General features: G+C 32.1%; 1 protein-coding gene across 1 annotated transcript; it reads right to left on the bottom strand.

The window, feature by feature from the left end:
• Window positions 1–104: 104 nt before the first annotated feature.
• LOC127717911 (uncharacterized) lies at window positions 105–20,166 on the bottom strand. The gene is made up of 6 exons (XM_052223779.1): window positions 20,085–20,166; window positions 13,166–13,635; window positions 10,874–11,011; window positions 4,303–4,481; window positions 2,933–3,014; window positions 105–1,019 (listed from the first exon to the last, which is right to left on the bottom strand). Exons 2-6 carry the CDS (start codon window positions 13,602–13,604, stop codon window positions 829–831), a joined length of 1,029 nt encoding a protein of 342 aa, XP_052079739.1. The 5' UTR covers window positions 13,605–13,635; window positions 20,085–20,166; the 3' UTR covers window positions 105–828.
• Window positions 20,167–21,531: the final 1,365 nt, after the last annotated feature.

Genomic DNA, 21,531 nt, shown 5'->3' with positions numbered 1-21,531 from the left:
TTGCATAGTTGTGCTATCGGCAATAATAATTTATATTCTTATTTTATATTTACAACAGTACTTGTTCCTATTTTTGCAATAAAATTTTATTATTTATACAATTTTATCATAATAATATCATCATTGAGATCTAAAAAATCTAAGATTTACTGTGAGCTGAAGCTTGTTAATTATTCCACCCCTTTGAAGTTTTCAGAAACAGAGAGTAGGACATTGCAGGAACTGAAAACAAGGAATAACCAGATAAAGCTTGATGCATTATTTAATAATTAGTGTTGTGAACGATTAATTGCTTAACTGTTTAACCGACAGAAGGGCCGGTTATTGAATATCAAAATCATTAGCTGGGTATTTAGACCTTTTTAACAACTGCATACCAAATAAAACTGATATGTTAATAGTCCTTAAACTTTATCAAGCATGCCGTCTTTCCTCTGTGACTTTGTCAATGCCACGAAAAAGACTTAATGAGTTAATCTGTCAGTATGCCTTTATTACCATGATTACAATACATTTTTTCCCCGTTTAACTACTTTTTTGTTTAACAAAATTCATGTTTACAAAAGTTGACTGATGTCAAATATTTGAATATAATTGCCTCAAAAGCTCAGTTTTGAAAATTAAGTTTTTCCTGAAGATGTCAAATTTAAATCAGAGATTTTAATTATGCAAGTCTGTTTGTTGTCTTAAGAAGTGTTTCTGTCCGTAGTCAATTCTAAATCCAGTTTCTTGAGCCAATCCAAGTCTGTTTGTTGTATTAAGAAGTTTTTCTGACAGATGTCAATTCTAAATCTAGTTTCTTGAGCCAATCCAAGTCTGTTTGTCGTATTAAGAAGTGTTTCTGTCCGATGTCAATTCTAAATCCAGTTGCTTGAGCCAATCCAAGTCTGTTTGTTGTAGACCGAATTCGTCTTCAATTTCCTGACATTTGTCGTCATACTTCTCTCCTACCGTCCATAAACTCTCTAAATCATATAATTCTCTAGTCTCAGGTGTAAACAGATGCAGAATTATGTTACCTATAAAACAATTATATTTGTGAATAAACTCATTATAGATACCAGGATTCAAATGTTGTGCGCCAAAAGTGTGCTTTGTCTACAAAAGACTAATCAGTGACACTTGAATCAAAAATGTTAAAAAAGGGTAGATAAAGAAGAATAGCATTGAGGACCAAAAATGTCGAAAGGTTTTTCTAAATACAGCTGACGTAATCTATTCCTGAATTTGTATTCAGTAAATGTCAATCTAATAAAGTTAGGGAGCTACCATTTGATTTTTATGGGGGGGCTAGGATGAAATTTGAAAAAAATAGGCAGGACTGGAGTTTTGAGTAAAAAAAAAGGCAGGATGACAATTTAGGTAAAAAAAAGTCAGGATAAACTTTAAAAAAAAAGGCAGGACCGAATAAAGTGAAAAATAAAAAGGCAGGACAGAGATTACAACTAAAAAAAAAATGCAGGACAAAATTTTTCATCCTAGCCCCCCCATAAAAATCAAATGGTAGCTCCCTTAGGTCTGAATATGAATAAAATGAGATTGACAGTTCACCTTTTCAGAACCTAAAGGACTAAAGGTAATTTTAATATTTTTACACCAAAGTCATTGGTTGAATTTCTAAATGTCTGAGACATTGTATGCCAGTCTCCACGTTTTGTATTATGTCACTGAAAATATTACCCAGAATGCATCTAATTCTGAAAGCAAATTGAGTGGGAACAGTGAAAATCTATTATTTTAATACCACTGAATGATAATTTACGCCTTACATTTGTCAGTAACAGCCACATATAACTCTTGAAAGGCAAATAGAAAAAAAAAATACAAAATTGAAAGGGAGATAATTTGATGATTTTTTTCCACTAACCCAATCAACAGTATAAAGTTTAAAGAAAATTGTTCCAAGAATACTTGAGGTAGTGTGCAGCATGTGAACATAATGCCTGAAATCTGATGATTTATAAAGTCTGATAACTAAAATATTACAAATCCGAAAAATTATCAAAATTACCGGATAAAAGGCAGCTTACTTTTACCAATCCTATGCACTCATCCCAGAGGTATAAAGGAACATTTAATAAATACAGCCTCAAATCTGTAAGTTTAAGTCCTACAACTCTAGTATAAAGTATTGGAAAACATTAAGTAACTTGATCCAAATATACTCTAGAAAACATGTACCAAGATATCTTTAGGTATATAAACATTGGGTCAAATATGAATGTTAAAAGTTCCATAACTCTGGAAAGACAAACCAGAAAATTTTTAAATAAAAAGTGAGTTTAAATTCACCAATCCCAACAAATTTGTAAAGTTTGTGGTAAATAGATCAAATCATACTAGGACTAATGCATGACATGTAATAAACTGTATTTTATTAATCTGACAATCAAAGTACAATTTGTACAATTTCTCTGGAATGACAAGCAGAACATTTTCAAAATTAGAATTTATTTTACTTTCACCAATGCCAACAATTATGTAAAGTTTCCGTTAAATCAATCATAGCATACTCATCTTATGGTACAAGTTCAATTGGACAGTTAACATGGTTAAAGTCCCTTAAATCTGGAACCACAACCAGAAAATTTTCAAAATCAAAAGGGAGATTCCTTTTATCAATTCCAATAATAGTGTTAATTGTATAATTTTATCAAAATATGGTCCACAAACATCACCAAGACAAATTTGTTAACTTACAGTTCAGATATCTGCGAAGAAGCCTTGTAATAAAGAACTCACCTCACCACCAGCAGGGATTTGAACTCACAATCTTAGCACTGACAGGCTAACAATCACTGTAGACAAACTACTTGGACCACTTGACCACTGGGGGTAATTATAAAGGTTAAATGTTCTGCATACTGTATGTAAAGAACATCAGCAGACAAATAAGAAAATGAAATATCTTCTTAAGCAGTCAAATGCATACCTAAATCAAAAGCCAGCCAATTCTCTGAATCTAGACCTTCAACTTTCAAAGAAGAATCTTTATTAGATCTTTTCCTCTTGTGCTACAAAATAGAAAATATTGACAAAGTAAAACAAAATTTGAAAAAGTGCAGAAATGTAAAGAATTACCAATAATAGAATAATTTGGAGTAGTTCCTGTCATTAGTCTTGCTTGAGATCATGGTGATGGTTGAGATCATTCACCTCCTTGTCATCTGGACTGTCTGATTGTCAATTTTAATTTCTTTTCTAATTAAGTACTATTAACATGATTAACATGATGAACCAAAACCATGTTCTGGTTAACCTATAATAAATAGCATGGATCCTTGCTGCGAACATTTTTATATAGAAAAAAGATAATGTGTACAGTATTTGCAAGAACAAAAGATGTCATAAGGTCACATAATTTTAGACGACTTTTCAAACAACCAATCATTTCAAGTGACACACTGGCACTTTGATTACAAATTTTAACCCCAAAATAGATGGACAGAATTGAATCAAAGTTTTATAACTATCATATTCATTAAATGTTCCATCAACTTTCTTTTTATAATATATGTATAAAAAAAATTGACATGTAGTGATATGTCTCGCCCGTCCACAGAAAGTTCAGAAAAAGACAATCTGATGGGCAGCAACATTGCTAATTAATTCAAAGTTACTGGACAATGACATAGAGGGCACTGCATCAAAATGTACTGATAGTAATGCAACTTTACAGAAAAAAATCATTGATCTATGACAAGTAGTTCCTATCAAACTGACTTAAGCAGAAATCTTGTCAATTGTTGCCGCCACCAACACCATCCCTGAGGCTGTAAAAACAACACCTTTGTTTTGCCTTCAGTGACTTTGTCACAAGCAGGACAAAAATTGTAAATGGTTCCACTGAACACTGTATTTTGCACACAAGTGCTGCTGTCAGTGTAAAGTGTAATATTGACTGTCAAAAATTAAGTTCATTTATCATTTCTATATTTATCATGTTCATAAAAATGTCTAAATGATAATTTGAAGTTTTTTTGTCATTGCCATTTGATGTTTCAATTGTATTCATAACTAGGACAACAACTTATGATGAATTGTGTGTCACTTATCATTATTGCATTACAATGTCTAAATCATAATCATTACCATGGCAACACATTACAATGAATGAATGTCTTTGGTCATTGCCCTTAGTCACACTGAATTTAATTGGTAAACCAATGCTCCGTGTTGAAGGCTGTACCTTGACCTATAAGGGTTTACTTTTATAAATTGTAACTTGGATGGAGAGTTGTCTCATTGGCACTCATACCACATCTTCCTATATCTATAAACGTAACTATGGCAACAACTTACAATGAATTGGATATCTTTTGTCATTGACCGACAATGTCTATATGATATTCCTGTGGCTATCACCATATAATCAGATATCTGTAAAGTATCAGGCATCTTAATCACACAAATGTCTCGGGCATTCGAGGATCTTAGCACTGTTACAATTTCTTCCACATCAAATACTCCCTGTCTCCCTCCTGCAATAATAAAAATATGTTTAAAAGCAAATTATTAAATGGAACATCTTATATTTTATGCTTGAAATTGAAACATCAAAAACAAATTAGAAATGATCTCGCAAATGTTGGATGTAAATTTCAAAGTTGCCAGTAATGTTTCATTTGAACAGTATTTAAAAAAAAAAAACTATAACTATCAGGTGTAAAAACAAAATGGGCTAGGTACACTGATATGTGCGACAGCAAAACAAAGTTTTACTTAGGCCAAGCTTAAAATACAATAGAGTTCAAAATCTCTATTCTAGTGAAAACTTAACAGAAACTGTAAACCAACTTATTTTCGCTGATACTTTATTACGCGTTTAGCCCTTTCTGGCCCAATTCGCAGCAATTTAATTTCCTGATTTTCAAATTTACTTGATGTAGTTAAATAAGGAAAGATCTACGTTTTACATATTTGTGTTAATTTAAATGCACGTTATTTTTCTTCTCACGAAAGTCGCTAAAATTAGTTGGTTTACAGTATTCAGTTTGAAAAAAAATTTGAGTGTAAAATCTGTAAATCGAAAATCTCACACAACATCGTCATATGACTGTTATTGTCTTGAAAACCTTACCAGTATGACACCATGGATACTATTCTGGCATCAAAAGTAATCATCAGACAATTTTAGACTTTTTGTATAAGCTTCAGGTCAAAAAAAATTTTTTGCAAAAAACGGATAAAGCAAAAAATGATTGTAACAGGATGCTGTTATAAAGTCTTCTAAACAAATCCCCATAATTATTAACCCCTAAGGACTCTCTATTGAATAAATTGAAAAAAGAAGATCAAGGTCAAAAGTCAAGGTCATAATTGACCATTGACCTTTTGACCTTTCAGTAGGCCATATCTTCCCCTTGTCATTACTGAAGACCCCATGTGTCTATCACTAATTGTTCTCAAGTTATAATCATTTGAAAATAAAAAATCTTAAAATCCCATAGGGTTCTATAGTAGCCCCCTCCCTTCTTTTGGCTCCTCAAAGTACCCCTTTTTAGACCCCAATGCACAAACAAAACCATGATTGCACCACTGCACATGTAAGTTTAATATATTATGGAACCTTAAGTAAATCTGACAAGCAGTTTTGAAGAACTGCTGCGGACAAGTTCATTTAAAAAAGCAGTGGAAGAATAAGAAGAAGTCTCCAAACGTCGTTGCAGAGACTAAATTAAGGTGAGACATCTGCTTATTTTGTTATTCTTGAAGAAACCATGGCTACATACCAATAAATTCCAGAATTCAAAATGGCTGCCTCCCTTAGTTACAGATTGTTTAGTCGTTGAATTTACCCCTCCCCTCAAAAATATACATGTATGATGTTGTTAAATCAATATCATGGAAAAAATTAATTCCATTACCCATGCATGAAATGTTAAATATATATGTCATTAAATTGCATTTGGTTGTTTGTCCCTTTATCAAATTTTGTTATATTACAGAATTCTGATCGTTGCACACATTCCTTGATTTTTCTATTATTCTATCCATGGTTTGAATGGATGAATAAACAAGTGAAACTGCGAGCTACTGCTCACTGATGATACCCCCAGCCCAAATACTTGGTGGTAAACAGGAAGTTGTAGAGTGATGAATCTGAAAACTCATTACATGGTATAGCTGACTTATATAAACACTGAAACCAAATTTCAGAAATCCTTGAAATGTAATGTTCCTGAGAAAAATGTGACGAAAATTTTCAACTTGGATGTCATGTGTAAAATGATATAAGTGTTCAGTAAACAGGAAGTTGTTAAGTGATGAATCTGAAAACGCATCACACAGTATAGCTGACTCATATAAACACTGAAATCAAATTTCAGAAATCCTTGTAATGTAGTTCCTGAGAAAGATGCGACGAAAAATATTCATGGGACAGACGGACGGACTGACAGATGGACGGTTGGATGGACAGATGGACAGAGGTAAAACAGTATACCCCACCTTTTCTAAAGCAGGGGTATCAAAAATTACAGTCATCTAAGGTAAATGGAAACCAAGAGTTTTCAAAATTTTTTTCCCTCAGATTGAAGCCCTTAGGAAAACAATTATAACATGTATAGCAAATAGACAATTCTGAAAGTCCACGTCTTTAGAACAAATCAAATGAATTAGAAAACAATTGTAGTATAGTATACAAGTCTACTGGTTTTATTTAGTATACTAATTAGATGTCTGACAGATGACATTTACATGTTCAGACAGTGAACTATTTTGTACCAGACATTCATCGGTGTAATTAAAGTTATTTTCTCACTGGTTTGCATCTAATTGATTTAGTAAATATATTTAGTCTATCAGAAATATGCATTAAAACCAGTTGTTGGCATGACACGGGTTATGTTCTTCTCATATATGTTATGATGGTATGATCAGTCAGGGGACTTACTTAAATGAGTGATTTTCTAAATCACTGATTCAAGTAACATTATGTCCATAAAGGTTGGAAGTAAGAGTTGTCTTTCTTTAATAATCACCTATTTAAGTAGTACAAATTAATCACTAGACTTAGTGATTTAATTTTATTGTAGCTTTAAATATAGAATACTAATGATCCAGGGACTAATTATGTTGCTTAAATTTTCAGAACCAACATCTGTGTTGATAGGATGACCAGGTCATGTCAGGTGATGACCTTGTACTAAATCTAGGATAATGACATAAAAATCACTTGTTTAAGTATCATACCTCAATTTCCTTCCAAAAAATCACTTCTTTAAGTATCATTATTTTAATAACCCCCACTAATTTCAACACCCCCCGAACAGTGAAATTTTTATCGCGAACAGTAGAATTTTATTACATAATCTATAAGATGAAACCTTGAACTTTACAGGAAAAATACTCCCACTGCTGGGAAAAATCTGTTAAGAAAGTATCAGTTCATTATGTAAAGCCATTTTTATAGCATTTGTTCAACTAAAATAGAATTTGCAGCTAAATTATTGCATCAAAGGCATAAACCTTGCGGCTTAAAAGAAGCAAAAAATTCATTTTTTTCAATTTTACTAATGAAAAGATATTATCTAAACGCTATGTGTTTAAAATTTTGGTAAAACTACAAAATCACAATTTGTGACAAAACTTCGAATTTGCTACTTAAATAAGTGATTTGAAAATCACTTATTTCAATAAGTCCCCTGACTGATGATACTAAACCCCTAACGGGAAGGATTGTGCCTGATATTCATATGATGAAGACATAATCTTTCAATCAGTTTAATTGAAGTCTGGAGCTGGCATGTCAGTTAACTGCTAGTAGTCTGTTGTTATTTATGTATTATTGTCATTTTGTTTATTTTCTTTGGTTACATCTTCTGACATCAGACTCGGACTTCTCTTGAACTGAATTTTAATGTGCGTATTGTTATGCGTTTACTTTTCTACATTGGCTAGAGGTATAGGGGGAGGGTTGAGATCTCATAAACATGTTTAACCCCGCCGCATTTTTGCGCCTGTCCCAAGTCAGGAGCCTCTAGCCTTTGTTAGTCTTGTATTATTTTTAATTTTAGTTTCTTGTGTACAATTTGGAGTTTAGTATGGCGTTCATTATCACTGAACTAGTATATATATTTGTTTAGGGGCCAGCTGAAGGACGCCTCCGGGTGCGGGAATTTCTCGCTGCATTGAAGACCTGTTGGTGACCTTCTGCTGTTGTCTGTTCTATGGTCGGGTTGTTGTCTCTTTGACACATTCCCCATTTCCATTCTCAATTTTATTAAACAAGAAATGATTGTAACAGGATGCTGTTACCAAGTCTCCCAAACAAACCTCCATAAGTACATGAAGTATAAACTCCTCTCCCTATAGAATAAATTGAAAAAAAAGTTCAAGATCAAAGGTCAAGGTCATAATTGACCATTGACCTTTCAGTATGTTCCCATGATCATTACTGAAGAACCCATGTGTCTATCACTAACTGTTCTCAAGTTATAATCATTTGAAAAACCATGATTGTACCACTGCACATGTAAGTTTAATATATTCAAAGTAGAAGTCGAAGTCGAAGAAGATTTGATGATAAATTCAATAAATTGCTTCGCCTAGCGCAGCTGGATATGACCACAGAGGTCCAACCCTGAACAGTTGGGGCAAAAATGGATGCAATATTCACACTTGATACAGGCTAGGTCTGAATTTGGATTGTAATTAAAAATTTGACACATAAAAGGTTTCTGACACAGAATAACTGTAGTCAAAGAACTTAGAATTGGTTATATGATTTGAATTTATATTCAATTTTTTGCTTTTGTGCAATACACTTTTCTGTTGCGAATTAACCTAATCCCCCCCCTCCTCCACCCACAAAAAAAATTAAAAAATTACCCCCCCCCCCCCCCCCCCCCCTTTTTTTTTTGCTTTTGTGTAATGCACTATGCTGTAGCGTATTAACCCCCCACCCAATGAAATGAGAAAATATTGTCACACCACAATTTATATTCACCCCCCCCCCCCCCATTTTTCCCCAAAAAATTCTTTCCCTTAACATGCTTAAGATATGGTCATAATCGCAATTCAAATTTCCAATGGTTTTTGCTACCATAATTACCCATTTAAATTTACCTTAGTGCTAACTTAATCTATTTTATAATAGAATTTAAAATATGGTGTCAAATCTTTCATATGGATTGCTTTGTAAAAAAAAAAAGATGCAACATTTGCAGATATTTTTACTGGTCTTCCTTTATAAATATGCATTTCTTTAAACATAATTTAAAAGCAGTGTAAGGGAGGTAATCAAAACGTTGTATTTGGATTACCTCCCTTACACTGCTTTTAAATTGTCTTAATTGTTCATTAACCTATTACTTTATACATAATTTAAAAGCAGTGCAAGGGAGGTAATTCAAATGATGTATTTGAGTTACCTCCCTTACACTGCTTTAAATGATGTTTTGTACTAAAGTATTTGTCCATTAACCAGGACACCCTTGTTTTTCCCCTTTTTTGTCCCTAATTCCTAAACGGTTTGAGCCATAACCCCCAAAATCAAATCCTTACCATCCCTTTGTGGTATAGAAACTTGTGGTATAATTTCAGAGAGATCCATACACCGTTCCACAAGTTATTGTCTGGAAACTAGAAAAATGCTTATTGTTTGCCCCTTTTTGGCCCCTAATTCCTTAACTGCTGGTACCATAACCCCCAAAATCAATCCAAACCTTTCTTTTATGGTATTGAACCTTATGGTAAAATTTCATAGAGATCCATTCACTTAAACTAAAGTTATTGTGCGAAAACCAATGTGTCTTCGGACTAAGACGATAACGATGACGACGCCACCATCATACCAATATACGACTGGAAAAATTTTTTGTGGTCGTATAAAAAGGTAGTGGTAGAGGTTTGAAGTGAAAAAATCATCAGAACCATGTTTTTTTAACTTGGAGTTGGCAACCATAATTACCCATTTAAATTTACCATAGTGCTAACTTAATCTATTTTATAATAGAATTAAAAATATAGTGTCAAATCTTTCATATGGATTTTTTTGTAAAAAAAAAAGATGCAACATTTGCAGATATTTTTACTGGTCTTCCTTTATAAATATGTATTTCTTTAAACATAATTTAAAAGCAGTGTAAGGGAAGTAACCAAAACGTTGTATTTGGATTACCTCCCTTACACTGTTTTAAATTATCTTTATTGTTCATTAACCATTACTTTATACATAATTTAAAAGCAGTGTAAGGGAGATAATTTCAATGATGTATTTGATTTATCTCCCTTACACTGCTTTAAATTATGTTTTGTACTAAAGTATTTGTCCATTAACCAGGACAACCTTGTTTTTCCCCCTTTTTTGCCCCTAATTCCTAAACGGTTTGAGCCATAACCCCCCAAAGCAAATCCTAACCATCCCTTTGTGGTATGGAAACTTGTAGTATAATTTCAGAGAGATCCATACACCGTTCCACATTTATTGTCTGGAAACTAGAAAATGCTTATTTTTGGCCCCTTTTTGGCCCCTAATTCCTTAACTGTTGGTACCATAACCCCCAAAATCAATCCCAACCTTCCTTTTGTGGTATTTAACCTTATGGTCAAATTTCAAAAAGATCCATTCACTTAAACTAAAGTTAGAGTGCGAAAACCAATGTGTCTTCGGACGACGACGCCGGACGACGACGACGACGACGCCAACGTCATACCAATATACGACCACAAAATTTTTTTGCGGTCGTATAAAAAGCAAAGGAAAGTTTGTGGCTCAAACATTTTTGGAAAGGATTGATCCCTGTACCAAAAAACTTTTAATTTCAAATAAAAGAATGGACTGATTTAGCACCTTCAACTTAGGTGCCAAATAATTAAAATTTTACAACAGCCCAAATATATTCCTTTTTACAGTACAAAATGTACTTACTTTTCAATTCAACAGGAGGGACCCACTTCGGCTGGACATCGTCGACTTCTTCCAAAGATAAATCTTCCACTTCTATAGTTGTACTGGTCTGATTAAAGGACTTGGTTAATTCTTCTATTCTCTCATCTGTCAGATTTCCTAGAAAATAAATAAAAAAAAGATTTATTTATACATGTCGTATGGCAGCTATTGGTTTCTTTCAATATCACAACCATATCAACATGATCAACTTGAGACATTAAATATAATCCCAAATTAAGAACTCTGCTCGAGTGACTTCAGGCCTCTACAATAACTTTTTTTTCAACTTGCCCAATAGGACAAGTACATACCAAAACTTACTTGTCCGAATGGAATTGTAACTTATCCAAGAAAAAACCTTTGTATTAACCTTTTTTGCATTTTAGGTTGATTCAATGAACAACATGAATAAAAACAATAGAACAGAATTTGATTTATATCTCTTGATATCCTTTTCAAAAATATGAGCCGAGAACAACTGAATCTAGTCATGTCTTGTCACAGGACTTAGGTTTTAGTTTTCATCAATGCCAAAGTCTCATCAGACTCTACACATCAGGTACAGTCTTGTAGGCCTGTCAGTCTACACTCATTTGGTTTGTATCCTGGTCCTTTATGTTGATAAAATATTGATTATTATGATTAATGCCTTACTACAATCAGCTTTGTTTTTAAGGTTCATGTGGACCCTTTGGCTAAAATGGCTACATTTTCACCTCAAAATTTACTCTGAGTACAGACAAACCTGTGTATCTGGAAAAGTTTTAAGGCATAGCATGCCCTAGATAAATAAAATTCACATATATTTTATGTTTTAGAAAATTAAAAACTTAACAGGATTTTGCAGTGCACTTTTTTTCATTTCTCTAGAAGGTGCCAAAATAAACAAAGTTGTGAAAGAGGTTTGAGAACTTCCCCACAGGTAATAATTGAAGTGAACTGTATTGATTGACATGGACAATAGATGGACAATAGATACCTGACAATAATTGGTGATTTAAACTGTGTACCTGAGTGGACCATATCAAGTAAAACTCATCTGTTTGTTAATTTTATCATCTTCTGCAGGGACGAAAAAAAGTGCACTGCAAAATCCAGTTAAGTATAAAATTTTCTAAAACATACAATGCATTTGAAATTTATTTATCTAGGGCATGCTATGCCTTAAAACTTTTCCAGATGCACAGGTTTGTCTGTACTCAGAGTAAATTTTGAGGTGAAAACGCAGCCATTTTAGCCAAAGGGTCCACATGAACCTTAATATATTAAAATGTTTATTCAAACACAATAAAATATTGTTTGTTTAAATATGATCAAATATGATTTTCTGAATTTTATGGTCAATTATTTCTTCATTTTTATTTTTAAAATATTTTCATATATTTATTATAAAGCAACAGCAAAACGTAGGGAAACGATGTACTGGTTTGTCTTGGTCCCGAAATGTCTCCAACAGTGCCGAACTGTTTATTAAACATGGAGCCGATTCGTTTCCGTGCCGGTGCCGAACTGTCTTGTTACCTTATATACAAAGCGCACCGTTGATTCCGATTGGTAAGACTGGTTTCTGAGAATAGTATGCCTTTTATCTATTATAAAGTATCTGACAAAGAACCAGTTTTAAATTATCGATCGCAAGTAAACACGTCAAATTAAAATTTGTTTTTATCTTCTTTTCTTGTTTTTTTTGTTTATTACTTTGATCATCAAAGTTGGATTTTATTTATTTTCTACAGAATGATTTTACTTGTCCCGTCGGACAAGCTTGATATGGCTTTTACTTGTCCGACGTTTTTTTCCTCTGGTACCGGACAATCGGACAAGCGTTATTGTCGAGCCCTGGACTTTATTGGTTAACTATCATACGGCAAGGTACGGTGTGTGATATTGAAAAAGTCATACTACATGCATGTATACACAATATATAATAATACCTCAAGAAGATGTTTTTTAAGTGACATGACTGTATACGGATTAGGGTTTCATAAAGCTTTTGAATTGTTTGATTATTGTGTTCTTTCCATACAGTGGCAAATATTTCATGCATTAAAGGACAAGAATGAAATAAGAAAAAAATCACTGAATATATCAAGTATATATTCTGCTGCTCAAGGAAAAAAAACAAAAACAAACTGGTGCTAGGGGCAATCTTAAACTTGCAGTGAGGTGAGAGTTTTATTCTCTGTGTTGAAGGCCTCACTGTGACTTTGAGATGAAGAACAGCAATAAAAGTGCTATATACATGTATACATTATATGATTTGTTGTTTACCTGAAATACCATAATCATTTTCTTGTGACTCCTTCTTCTCAGTTTTACATTCAATGGTTGACAATTCTTTGTTCATTTCATCATACAATGAACCAAGACCTGGATCAGAGTTAATGTTCCAATTCCAATTTTCAAGAATTCTTTCTTCTTCATTTGAAGACCTTTTATTCATTTTCCTTCTTGAACTGTAATAATTGCTTCCATGAAAATGGCACACTTGAACACAAAATGAATTGTTTCTTCCACCACAATGAAACAGTTTTGAAGTTTGTTCTCCAGTTTGTGAACTAATTTTGCTTGGCTGGGAAGACAAACAAATATTTTTCTGACAAGTCAAGGTAGACAGAAAGTACTGACTTTGTCTCAAAGGCTTTAACAGTTTCTTAAAAACCATGTATCTACAATAGCTGTTACAAGATGAAATCAGCACTTTATCCATTGTTCTTTAACTTCTTTACATGAAGAGTTTCCTACAAAGATAATAAAACTCAATTAGATAACAAAAAAAACAGCTACAGAATAATACAATAAGTGTTCACCATGTTCACCACCTGCGTCTTCCGCTCTATATTTCATATAAATCAGGATTTTTTCAAAAATTATTGTGATGTGATTTTTGGTAGGATTTTAAAGAAATTGGTACAAAGAAGACGCATGGTTGTCACAAGGGTATTTGTCGTTCTGGTAATACTTTAAGAAAAAACATGTGCCCATCAGTGGAGGGTGGCTCATACATGTCATAAAACAGGGATATATTCATAATATTGTTAATTCACAAAAATTATGTAAAAGATGGCCTTCATTTACTTAAGGGAACCCAACCAATATAGGTAGGGTACATTATCTTTCCCTGGGTCATTAACCAATTCAGTGAATGAGTTGAATGCATAATGGACTACTAGGTGTTTATACAGTTTACAAAGAAAACATGATTTTTACTGACATACAATACACATTTTCACAGATTGCGGAAAAAAAGATTTCATTTTATTATTTCTTTCTATATGATTATGAGACCATGATATAAAGGTGGAAGATCTAGACATGCTAGATGGGGGGAGTAGATCTCAAAATTATTTTTTTTACGATATATATAAATTTCTAGTTAAAATCATCAATTTATTTTCTACTTCACTCAGCTCTGCCTGGCAGTATACATTGTAAATTATTTAATTATCAGGAATTAGGCCCCCCTTTCACAAATCAGGGATCCGCCCCTAGTCATGCTGGTAATAAACAGGTATTAGATCTATAAGCTCAAATTGAGGAATATTTGTTTTGTCCTAAGAAAAGTGTGTTTGATATAATCATATATTGGAACCATAGCCACTAATATCATGGACAAATAAACAAAGCTTTCAGACATACATGTATATTGTACTTTCACGAGACTGTAACTAAATGTCACAAAAACCTAACTGATGAATAATATTACTTGTATTCAATTACCAAAATGGGAGGCTCCTTATTTCTTTTTCACATATCTTGTAATTTCTGTCTTTGCAAAGTTAAATAAAAGTCAATTAATTGATAATTGTTGAGGAAGTATCTAAGAAATGATCACAAACGCATGCAACTTGAAAACCTCTGGCAGTGATTAAATCCTTGATACTTTTTTTCTATGTCATGTATGTTGGTCTTAGTCTCATAGGCATCAAACTATAAACTAAGATTGTCTCCTTTAAATTTGAAACTATTTTAACACTGTGTAATTGGTACTGCATGTACTGTATAACAAGATAATAAGTTGCTTGTTTTTGAACAATGATTGGCTTCAATGTTACATTTGTTATTATTAAAGGGGCATTAGCCAGTTTGTTAGCTACTATAGATATAAAAAAAATATAATATGATTATTTTTTTTGTTAAATCATTAATGAAAGCTAAGTGAAATAGTGAAATAATAATTCACTTTTAATTTGCAAGTGAATAATTTGACCTTATTGAATCCGTATTCATGTGAACTTTAATTGGTTCCTATAGCTAGAGATGGGTTACTCATGAACTAGGCGTGTTCAGTTACCAAATGGAAAAAAATGTAAACATTGGAAGTTAAAACAAGGGTAAACCATTTGGTTGACTGATTCGATCTAGAAAAACTCATTCTTATACATGTATACAGGTAAAAACGATTATTAACATATTTTCTTAACCTATATATGAAATCAAACAGACCTAGAAAAATCCAGTTGCACGAGTTCACAATCTATTTATATCTATTTTTATGTTTATATCAGGTTATATGACCGTCAGCAGTCTTCGGAGGTCACCTGGATGGTTAATTAGATGGCATCTAATTAGACTAAAATACACACGAAATGCTGATACATACTATCGAGTCTATGCATCGTGAATTGTTTTTTTTAGACTTTTTATAATTTGAATATGTGTTTAAGATTGTTATAAGTCAAATATAAATATTTGAATCAAATCAGTGAACATGATCCTTTCAAAATTATTTTTTTAAGTAAACTAGTCAGCTTGGAATGAATAAAATCATTGCATGTATGAATTGTAAGACATGAAAGGGAATTTATTTCACAGCTTGGCTCCTTTGATCTCAACTGTGTTGATGTTTTTACAAATTTGTTATTTATTGTATATATATATATATATATATATATATATATATATATATATATATATATATGTGGAAGTTGAATAATTGTGTTTTTTATTTCAGTATTTTTTTAAAAATATTTCATTACTGTTTAAAATAACAGTGTTCAATGGTGTTCACAGTTAGGAAAATAAATTATGCATGATGTGTCTTAAATGGCTTTGTTAAGAGTAATGTCTTGTTATAGTTGTTTATGATTGTTTTGAATGACTTTTACAATGTATTATACTATAAATTCACAAATTATTGCGATGTTTTTATTATTGCGAAAAATGCGACAGGGTTATAATCGCAATAATTAAAACTCGCATTTTGAAATTTGTTATATGTATCCAAATAGGATTTTTCTGAATATCGCAAAAATTAAAATCTCATTTTAGTCTAAAATGACAAAATCGCGATAATAAATGCACGCAATAATTTCTGAATTTACAGTATTCCAAATAAAAACAATTTAAGTAAACATGTTAAATATCAAATAAAAATTAAATCAGAATTAAACATGGGGAGTCATGTGGGGTACTCTCACTGAACATGCTGAAGGGCACCCAAAGTGTATCCTGTCCACAAATTGGCACAATTACCCGTGATACCGGTCAAGGACTTATAATAAATCTCTTCAAAGATAAATACATGTACATACATTTTTGTACATATAACTAAATGGTTTTCAGCTGTTTTATGTAGCAGCAATGATGGCAATACAACATAAATATTCAAAATTTTCATCACACTTTAACATACTCTATCATATATAGCATGTATAGATATAAGAAGATGTGGTATGAGTGCCAATTAGACAACTCTCCATCCAAGTCACAATTTATAAAAGTAAACCATTATAGGTCAAAGTACAGCCTTCAACACAGAGCCTTGGCTCACACCGAACAGCCAGCTATTAAGGGCCCCAAAAATTACTAGTGTAAAACCATCATGACCATTCAAACGGGAAAACCAACAGTCTAATCTATATAAAAAACGAGAAATGAGAAACACTTATGAACATATTCATATAATATATATTTTAATATGATGACCTATACATCGTCAACCAGTATAATCACAGTATTTCTACTTTTTAGTGCAAACGCCTTAATACACAAAATTGGCTGTTCTGCATTACGCCCATCTTATTTAAACGACCAGGTAAACTGAGTCTGCAACAGTAAAACCCACATTTTATGTAGGCCAAGCTTCAAATAAAATACAATCATCTCTATTTTAATGCAAAATAAACAAATCAGTCCATTTCAGTTATTATTTTGGCCTAAAAATTCATAAAACGAAAATTCCGCAAAATGATGTGATAGTCTAAATGGTAACTGAACAATGTGACATCATATGTTTGCTTCCAGCGTCAAATGTGAACACTGGTCATTTTCAGGCTTCTTGTACGCCTCATAATGTAATAAAATTAGATAAGAAAAAAGAATGAAAAATAAGAGTTTTTTATTCATCATTTGACATTGGATAATATATATAATAAAATTAATATTCTTATATCGTGTATAATGGGGTAAAACAGAAAAGCCAAACAGTATCATCATGATCATGTGTATACTTTCATGGTTGACAAAATTACCGTATTTGTCCTATGTAAGAATCAAAATAATTCATGGCAGCTGTAGACATGGTGGATTTGTTTTCATTTTTCGTCTAACATGTCTAAATGAAAAGAAGTCTTTGCAGCTGCCATGAATTATTTCTTAATTATACCATTATACAATATTAAAGACTGTAGACAACAAAGCAAAATAACAATTAGGAGGAAGGGACCCTGTACAAACAAGTATAAAGGCGAACGGACCCTTGAAATAATTTCTCCAAAACAACTGTCTGGCATAAAATGTTTGTGCTATTATTAACAGAGAAATTAAGAATACTAAAAATCTTAACTTTTTTTCAAGTAGTCACTGAACCATGAAAATGAGGTCAAGGTCGATGGACATATGACAGACGGAAACTTCATCTTATAATGCATCTATGTATACAAAGTATGAAGGATCCAGGTATTCTACCTTCTGAAATATTAGGCTTTTAAGAAGTTAGCTAACACCGCCACCGGATCACTATCCCTATGTTGAGCTTTCTGCGACAAAAGTCGCAGGTTCGACAAAAAATCAAGAATTTGAATAATTTTCTCTTTTAAAGTAAAACTTGAACAAATCTGCCAGGGCAGTAGCTTATTATGTCTTGACGTGAAGAAATTTGTTTCGAATCAAAAAACAAAGTTGAGTTTCTTATTTAAAATTATTGTCATGATTGTCTGGAATGAAATTGTTATTTCTTTTTAAAGTTTTCAGTTCTACAAATGTATATTCGGAAATATGAAAATCAGTCTATGTATTTCTATATAAATCTGTCAGTACAGTAGATTTACGTTTAGATTTTAAAGTTATCTTTATTTTTTATCATGTTTATTGGTATTAATAGTAAAGTTTGAACAATAAATTATAAGAAAATTTTTAAATTTTCATTTGATAATAAATTAATTCCTCAGAAATCTGCCAGAATAGTCATCCTATTGCTAAATATTTGGTTGGCACGTGCGAAACTTTACGGCAAGTCTTTTTATCTGTGCATTTGTGTATTCTGTTATGTCATCCGTAAACGGAGTGTGTGGTAATGAATACTTATAATGAGAAGATATTTATTGTTTTAACTCCTCATTATTTATTCAGAATAAAATTGAAAAAAACAGCATAATAGACTGTGGGTTGTTTGCAAATGCTAATGCTTTAGAATTTTGTTTTACAAGTTTTTTAGGTGGGGTATATATATAGAATTTGACACTGAACTTTTTGAGAGAGAACATCTCCTGATTTTTTCGGAACACAGAAAACAATAAGCATGAAAGGTAAACCATATTATAAAACTGGTGTGGTGGAATGTAATTGTGAGTGTGGCAAATGTGATTCAGTAGAAGACATGGTAGGGTGTGAATGTCAGAAAGGAGTAAGAAATGCAACATTTGGAAATTAGTAAGGGAGCTACCATTTGATTTTTATGGGGGGCTAGGATGAAATTTGAAAAAAATAGGCAGGACAGGAGTTTTGAGAAAAAAAAAAGGCAGGATGAGCAACTTGGTAAAAAAAAAAGGCAGGATGACAATTTGTGTAAAAAAATTCAGGATAAACTAGTAAAAAAAAAGGCAGGACGGAATAGAGTAAAAAGTAAAAAGGCAGGACAGAGATTACAACTAAAAAAAAAAGCAGGACAAAATTTTTCATCCTAGCCCCCCCATAAAAATCAAATGGTAGCTCCCTAACTGTGAAGCTTTTATTACTGTCAAAACATAATTTACCTGGCTTAATTTGTTAAAATTTTGCTTCTTATATATAATAATAAGATTAGTTTTGTTGTTTTTAACATTTTGTTATTTTATTGTCATGATTGTATTGTATATTATTTAAATATATGTATGTGTATGAAATGTTTTTGATTAATAAAATAGAAGCCTGTGCCCTTTCCATGACCGTCTGCTAATTTTGATGAACTGAAAACAGATAAAATTAATCAACATAACAAAATAAGTAAATAAAATTTTGAATGAACTCACAAATAAATATGTTTTCTAAAATATATTCACTTTGATGATTCTAACACTGATAAAGCTTAAATTGCAAACTTTAAATAAAAAAAATATTCTTGTTCATTCTGTGCCAGATAATATTTTTGAATTTGAAAAATTTTATGTCATTATCCTAGATTAAGTACAAGGTCATCACCTGACATGACTCGATCATTCTATCAACACAGATGTTGGTTCTGATAATTTGAGCAACATAATTAGTCCCTGGATCATTAGTATTCTATATTTAAAGCTAAAATAAAATCAGATCACTTAGTCTAGTGATTAATTTGTACTACTTAAATACATGTAGGTGATTATTAAAGAAAGACAACTCTTACTTCCAACCTTTATGGACATTATTATTATTAAATGTTACTTGAATCAGTGATTTAGAAAATCACTCATTTAAGTAAGTCCCCTAACTGGTTAATAGACCTTCCCCTAGTCCAAATAATTATTAATATTACGTCATGCAAGGCTATTTCAATTTTTTTCTGTGACGCTGTCGTACGAAGGCGTCACAGAAAAAAATTTAAATAGCCTTGCAAGACGTCATAATTATTTGGACTAACTTTCCCCTAGCTAGGAAAAAATACAAATTTATGAAGGCCAAAAGATTTTCTAGGAACATGAGAGTACACAAATATCATGAATATTAAGCTAAAAACTGAACATCTATATATGAAGATGGATCTTTGCAGTTATAAAATTTAAAGAAGACATACTTGAAATCCAGAAGTCTTGAAATTAAAAACTCGTGAAGAACCTTCTTTTTTTCAATTTTACATAGAGACGCTATTGTCTAGGGGAGCGTATCCAGGTAAATATGTTCAAATATAATACTGGTGTACTCGCCCTATAACAATCCCGCGCTAAATATCGGAAATAAGAAAATAACGCCTTTCTGTATCTGGTAATGATCTAAGACTCTTGATATTGAAAAAATTTCCAGGATAAGTGTCCTTATAGTAACTGATCCTGAAAGTAACAAGCACTTAATTGTCTCTGACAAAACTAACCTTTCTATCTTAACAGTTCTGCCAACTTTTAATGATGCAAATGCGTGAGATTTGCCGGCCAAAATCGTAAAGATCAAAGAGAAAAAAACAATAGATCAAAGGGAAAATGCCGCCAAATAAGCATGAAAATGCGCGAGTCTCATGCTACGTGAGACTTGGCAGCCCTGTCTTAATGCTGGGACTATTACGGTTATATATTAGTCCAGCCCTGGCCTCAGTGCATGACTTATTTTCATTTTTTTTTTTTTTGTCACAGTGACAACAGAGACATATAATATTATATGTCTCTGGTGACAACAACAAAAAAATAAAAATTGAAAATAAGTCACTGAGGCTAGGGCTGGACTATGTTATATATTAGTCCTAGCTTTATGTTATGTTAAGGCATATCATATAGATAAATTGTCACACTCAGGACCAGATCTTAACGGATTAGTTAAATCTTTGGAAAAGGAAAGTGCAGTTTTAATAGATTGGTTCGCTAATAACAAAATGAAAGCTAATCCGGATAAATTTCAGGCTATTGCCATTGGCATGCAATAAATCTAAAAGTGGGGATATTAAATTCAATTTGGATGGGAATGAAATTTTATGTGACACTGAGGTAAAGCTCCTGGGAGTGACAATAGATTGTCAACTTAAGTTTAAACGTGACACATATTTCTGAAATTTGTAAAAAAGCATCAAGGCAGTTAAATGTACTAAAAAGAACTGGGAAACATCTATCTGAATTGGGAAGGTTAACTATTCATCACTCATATATTACTGTCTAATTTCAACATTTGTCCTATATATATATAGTTTGGCATATTTGTGCCGGGAGGTTAACACTAGAAAAAATGGAAAAAAATACAAGAACGTGCCTTGAGGTTCATCTATGAAGATGCATGTTAGTAGTGACTATGAAACTCTTTTGTTAAAATCTGGTTTTCTTCTTTAAAAATAAGACTTCTACGAATGATGGCAATAGAAGTTTTTAAAATATTACACTGGGCAAAGAGTCACCGGTTTATCTCTATGAATTGATATTATTAATTTTTAAAAAGGTACCTTATCTTTAGAAAGCAACAGATTGTTGAAGTACCACAGATGAGAACAACACAATTTGGACTTCATTCATTAAGGTATGCTGGAACTACACTCTGGAATGAGC

The sequence above is a fragment of the Mytilus californianus genome, unplaced genomic scaffold (assembly GCF_021869535.1).
Source record: "Mytilus californianus isolate M0D057914Y unplaced genomic scaffold, xbMytCali1.0.p SCAF_10, whole genome shotgun sequence".
Lineage (NCBI taxonomy): Eukaryota > Metazoa > Mollusca > Bivalvia > Mytilida > Mytilidae > Mytilus > Mytilus californianus.
The sequence above is the reverse complement of the archived record's forward strand: the minus strand, read 5'-3'. Positions and strand labels throughout refer to the sequence as shown.

What these genes read in the sequence shown, in the direction of transcription:
- LOC127717911 (XM_052223779.1), bottom strand. Translation starts at nt 13,604, where the DNA reads ATGGATAAAGTGCTGATTTCATCTTGTAACAGCTATTGTAGATACATG. An exon ending in AAATGATTATGGTATTTCAG is followed by an intron (nt 11,012 to 13,165) that starts GTAAACAACAAA and finishes TTTATTTTCTAG; the next exon opens with GAAATCTGACAGATGAGAGA. An exon ending in CAAAAGATATCCAATTCATT is followed by an intron (nt 3,015 to 4,302) that starts GTAAGTTGTTGC and finishes TCTATTTTGTAG; the next exon opens with CACAAGAGGAAAAGATCTAA.